This window comes from Nicrophorus vespilloides, unplaced genomic scaffold, assembly GCF_001412225.1.
Source record: "Nicrophorus vespilloides isolate i.1.1-1 unplaced genomic scaffold, Nicve_v1.0, whole genome shotgun sequence".
NCBI classification, from domain to species: Eukaryota; Metazoa; Arthropoda; class Insecta; order Coleoptera; family Silphidae; genus Nicrophorus; species Nicrophorus vespilloides.
This window is the reverse complement of record NW_017096166.1, coordinates 63,475-69,160: the sequence shown is the minus strand read 5'-3', so window position 1 is coordinate 69,160 and position 5,686 is coordinate 63,475. Positions and strand designations below refer to the sequence as shown.

The window sequence follows — 5,686 nt, the reverse complement described above, 5'->3', positions numbered from 1 at the left end:
ATTTAACTGATCTGGGATTTTTGACCGAATAATCAATGCTTTTTGTAATCAATTCTTATACTAACGCCACGATTTATTTATTGATTATATTGAATGAAAATTTGCAGAAAATTATTATAAACAAAATATAGACATTTCTATTATTCCTAATAGTAGCGACATTGGTAAATCTGGGAAATGCAATTAAATTTTACTAACGTTTTCATTAAATATATATTATAATTTATATTTATTTCTAAATAGTATTACCCAGGAATAGATAAAAACGTAAAATGTAGTTATAAATAAAGTGGACGAATACTGCTTTGCCTTCGCTTCTAGTAACATAAAAAACTTTCAGAACACCCCAAAAGTATATTTATTTGAAGTACATACATTCTGTAATAATCATATATATGAGATACTCTATACTTTTAAATATATATATATAGAAATATATTTTATAAATATGCCCATTTGATGGTTAAATGGATATTTTAACATATTTTGAATATATTCATTATATGGACTTATATAATAGATTTGGGGGAAAATATAATAAAATTCTGAAAAAAAAAGGAAAAACTAAACTATTGCTGTGCTCGTATATATGATGAACAGAAGGTTACGAAGTTGGACATAGGATAGTTGGAAATTAGTCAATGCTTTTTTTATAATTGAATCTTGTGTTAATGCGACGGTTTGATTAAATAAATGTACGGGTATTTCTACAAAGATTCAATTTGAACATGACTAAAATAGTTTATTAAATATTATGATAATCGCAGCAGATTGCAAAAGCCAAACGGTATGTGTATATATATATATTTTTTTAAATTTCGTTCGAATTTCGGTTAAGAGGCTTTGGTAGACGGTATTACAAGCGAAGAGAGTAGGTTCCAAAATCCAGTAATGTGTTGCAAACTTCATATGCGCTCTTCACGTTTGTCTCTCGTTTTAATAAAGATTATGCAAAATAACTATCACAAGACTAAGCCCATTCTTATAGAAAGTGAACTGATCGTTATACTTTTATTATTTGTTTATCTCTCTCTCTCTCTCTTCCTAGGGGGCTTATCTTCCAAATGTCTAGTCTGTTATTATCTTGAGATGGCTGTCTTCTTCGCTTTCTTACATTCCTGTACTTTGTTGGCGTCTGCACGTCTCAATGCGTTCTGGTTGTCTGAACGAGCTCTCCCACGGAGGACGCGGTTAAATGCCCTGTTTTCGGGAAATTTGACGGCGAGCGAGGATAGAGTGTCTCTTTGCTCGTCGCTGTCAACTTCTTCGACGTTTGCTTCCGCTTCTGGCTTCTTTTGAATATCCATTGTTGTGCTGAACAACAGGTTGTTTATGAACTGCAAGCGGTCTGCGGTGTTCTTATCGGTGGATGATTGCAGAGACAGATCTTCAAGAAGGCCTTCTAGTAAGAAGTCCGATGGTGGAGCGGGTGCAGACGGTGCTGTAGACGCCGCCTGAGCTTGCGTACTCGTAGAACTGGCCAGTAGACTATATCCCGGATTTGCGTTAGCACTGGCTTCTCTGAGCGTCTGGATCTGATTCTGACGTCTAGGCAACCGCTCCAACTGCTGCCTCGCGGCACTAACTTGTTGCCTCTCGAGCTGTAGCTGCATCTGTAATTGCTGCAACTGGCTAGGTGTGCTGCTGCTGCTTCCAGAACGTCGGACCCCAGATAACTGGGACAACAATTCAGCAATCGGATCCACAGGCTCTCGAGAAGAAGGCGACAACGAGCTCATCCCGCCTGAGCTGAAAACACTACAAATAACATTTAATTTAATATTTCCTTATATAAGTCATGAAAGTTATACCTAAAATGCATATTGGATCTTCTGGGTCTTCCAGAGCTGCCACCTCTGCTGCTTGGCATATGCCCAGAATGCTGGACTCTGCGCCTGTTGCCGCCGACAGGCTCATCCAAAAACGTTATTAGATCTCTTGTACCAGATCGGTGCTCTATAGTTAAATGTCCGGCAAAATCATCAGTCATCAAGTTTGGATCACCTCCTGGCATTGCTGCACACACTGGGCACACCTACAAATTTTGATTTTCATGAAAATTGTTTATTAGTTAAAGGATGACAACTTTGACAACCACTGAGGCTACAAATGTGTAACATTTGCTAAAATGCTTTTTTAGCTTAAAAACTTCCTATTTGAAAGTAATATTTAGACAATTTCAAATATGGAAATAAAGGTTATTATACAGAACTTTACCACTTCAAATGATGTATCTCCATGATCAGAGGTCACATGTTCCTGTAGGGTCACATCAGTAAATCCCATACGGGAACAATAGGGACATGTATAAGCTTGTGGCTGATCAACATTTGTGATAGCTTCACCAGCATAAAATAAATCTATGAAAAAAAAAATGCTATTGCAAATTACATTAATAAAACATGTACAATGTATTACCAAAATCAGCCCTTGTGAGGATACATTGGACTGGATGATCTGTGGTATGTCTAGTGTTTGTAGCACCAGATTCATAGCAGGCATCACACAAATCATAATCATAACAAATTAGACATTTATATCTTCTGCCACGGAAGTTTCCCTTCATACAAGAATCACAGCTTACACCTGAAAATCAGCACTGATGCGTTGAATTGTTTCTTATAAGAAGCCATTTTTTTCAGATAGAATTAAATACAAATTGATTGGTGAAAGACAAAAAAAAAATGGTGAAACATTATATACCTTCATGACGACTCATTTTAAATGTCGTAGGCAACGTACCATTTGCAATGCACTACACAAAGTTGATATAAATAAACCTCTAGTAACTCTTATTTTCACTGCTTATTTTTATACCGACATATGCAAATCAATCCATTTCTTGCCCTTAACCCAACTCCATTACAATGAATCCTACCCTAAATTGAAGTTTACTTGTCAAGTTGTTGCCAACATGTAAAACTAAATTTAATCCTGTTACCAATTACAGAAAGTTACGGATCGGAGGAAAATGGAGAACGCTAAAAATTAATTGCAGCATTTCTGCTTAATATTGTTTATTCACAAAGCAAAAGAAGAAATTTATAAATAATAAACTATTAAATGAAACACGAAAGTTACATAGCTGCAATGTCTTTCTTTTCGTTTTTAAATATAATATTTCTTTTTTTCTTCCTCTTGCTTCTTCCATCTAGGAAGAGCCTCTACCATTTAATTAATATAAATTAAGGAATTGAATAGTTTCCTAAGAGGGTCAATATCTATTTAAATAAGTAAACATTTCTTTTAATTGTATATACACGTATTTCAATCACATTATATTCTAAACCCTAAGCAGCCCTAGTTTAGCTTTAAGCTCAATGCATACCTCCTCTTGTTCCATAATGTTTCTAACGAGATTGATTTTATTAATTTGTAAAATTTGGTTCTCCTTATGTAACAGGTCCATAACCTCGCTCATGTTGCTGGAGTTGTTATAAATTGGGATTGGGATGGTCTGCGATTCAGGCTGTATCTGCTGCTCGAGCTCGGCAATCTCCGCTCGCTCCGCCTCAATGTCCTTCATTAATCTATTTTTTAATTCTATTAAAGCTTTCTGTTTAAACTCTAAGAAAAGTATTGCTTGATCACTAAAAGGCTTCTCGATATTTTCAAGTACTTGTTTGCAGTTTATCTTTTGTACGGAATTCCCATTTACAAGAGCGACCTCGCTTTGATTTGACTGGGAAGACTCGGAATCTGTTACGTGTTCTTCTGCGTCTTTCACTTCAACTGGCGTCTCTGGTTCTTTCTCCTTTTGCAAATTCTTAATTTTCCTCTGAAATATTACAAATAAAATACGTTAATAAATATTTATTTATAATAAATATCTAAATTTACCTTTAACTGTGTTATAATTCTTTGCACCTCCCAAAGCAATTCTTCCCTACTTTTAGATATGAATCCTGCATTCATTTCCGAGTGGATTTGTGCAAGAAGGCTTTCCTGCTTCACTAGCTCACGTTCTAGGCCCTGCAGACACTGAGGTAATTGTGCTGTGCTTGTTAAGGGTGGCACATAAGTATCTAAAATAACAGTAGGAAACAAAGCCCTACAGTGGTGAAGAAGTACTGTTAGAAGTCGATTGGTAGTATGAAGGGCTGGGCTCAGAGCCACCACAACATGCTGTATATTCATTTTGTTATGCCTCTCCTAAAATCACGTAAATAAAAATCATGAACTAACAAATAACAAATGATTAACTTACATTAAGAACTACATTGTCGAAATGTATTAGAAGCCATGAAAGTAATATACGGTTATTTACAGGTAGGTTTTCAGTTAAGGTTCTTAAATGCTTCTCTCTTGTTCCAACATTTAAGATAGCGCCGGCTTCTTCAAATCGTATCAAAGAGTCATTAGTAAAAATTGGTTCAGGTAAGTCTCTCAAATACATCTTTAAAAGACTTGTAGCTATTGGTACATCATACTCTTTTAAGTCAACGTTTTCTCTTTGATTGTAAAGTTTACGAATTTGAATTACTTTTGATTTTGTGCCACTTATTTTATAAACTCCTTCCATTGTAAGTCCATGCTCCTGAATATAATCAATGCATACTCGGACTGGCAAAGGAATGTCAACACCATCATGGCATTTGCTCCTTTCAACAGCCACATCCAAAGGAACACCAAAAATAGGTAAACCCTCTAAAAAAGTATATAAATAAGTAATATAAAAAACAATATTATTTTGATAGTATTCCACCTGCTATATCCGTGCATTCCTCTGTCTTAATTTTCTTTTCTTTTTTTTCAGATTTAGTCTTTTCCAATTTCTTGTCACTTTTTTTCTCCTTATCTTTCTTTTTCTCCAATGTTTCTTTCTCCCTGGACTTTTCACGTTTTTCCTTAGATTTTGTGGAAAATTTGAAAGCCTTTGTTTTCTTTATTTTTGATGGGCTCCTAATGAACAAGCAAATAACAACCATATTCTGTACAAGCAAAAATGCATTCTCACCTAGACTCTATTTCTTCTGCGGAGCTCTCCCCTTCCAAAGCAGCATAACCTCTGTCCTTGTCTTTCTTATCCTTCTTGTCTTTACGTTTACCCAACAAATCTTTCTTGGCCAGCTTATCAGTTTCATCACTGTCTACAATTGAAGACTCTATTACCTCTTGGATCATCAACATACTTCTACTTACAGTCACTGTCATTGTTTCCCTTTTTGCTAATATCAGAAGCATACAGGCCAGGAAAGTCCTTCATGACATCAGGACTCTCAAAATCCATAGTTGCTTGCAATAACCAGGCTAGTTAGCACTCAAAAAACATAACTTTCACAATATTCCTATGAATTGTTACATACTATAAATAAAAGTTTGAAACAGTTATCGCTGAAATAACTGTTGTCAAACACTGGTGCAATAAAAATGAATAACCCTTATGACAAATCTTACATGAGCAATTGGTTGCATAAGACATATACACCTGTATATTAAAAAAAATAGAGAACTATAGGGAATAATTATTTAAAAGAAAATACAACTATTGTTTAGATCAACTTAAAATATAAGTTAAATAATGATTACTTTGTAGGACTAGTCTTATGTTTTCTTGAAATACTATGCAATTTTAATAGCACTGTTGGCAATATTTGTGGTGAAGTGGCATATTTTGCTATTTAGTAACTATGCAATGAGTTTTGACAAATATTATAAGATTATGATGGTTGCTACAGAAATGAGT

General features: G+C 34.8%; 1 protein-coding gene across 1 annotated transcript; it reads right to left on the bottom strand.

The window, feature by feature from the left end:
- Positions 1–644: 644 nt before the first annotated feature.
- On the bottom strand, positions 645–5,379 carry LOC108569855 (ralA-binding protein 1-like). Its single transcript, XM_017931561.1, has 11 exons — positions 5,143–5,379; positions 4,958–5,090; positions 4,706–4,902; positions 4,208–4,647; positions 3,841–4,152; positions 3,290–3,778; positions 2,704–2,755; positions 2,419–2,586; positions 2,218–2,360; positions 1,812–2,035; positions 645–1,758 (listed from the first exon to the last, which is right to left on the bottom strand). Exons 1-11 carry the CDS (start codon positions 5,228–5,230, stop codon positions 1,080–1,082), a joined length of 2,925 nt encoding a protein of 974 aa, XP_017787050.1. The 5' UTR covers positions 5,231–5,379; the 3' UTR covers positions 645–1,079.
- Positions 5,380–5,686: the final 307 nt, after the last annotated feature.

Bases quoted from the DNA above. Each gene is read 5' to 3' on its own strand.
- LOC108569855 (XM_017931561.1), bottom strand. From the start codon at position 5,230: ATGGATTTTGAGAGTCCTGATGTCATGAAGGACTTTCCTGGCCTGTAT. The intron at 4,903-4,957 runs GTGAGAATGCAT...CTTGTTCATTAG, and splicing joins GCAGAAGAAATAGAGTCTAG to GAGCCCATCAAAAATAAAGA. The intron at 2,587-2,703 runs GTATATAATGTT...GCTGATTTTCAG, and splicing joins TAAAATGAGTCGTCATGAAG to GTGTAAGCTGTGATTCTTGT.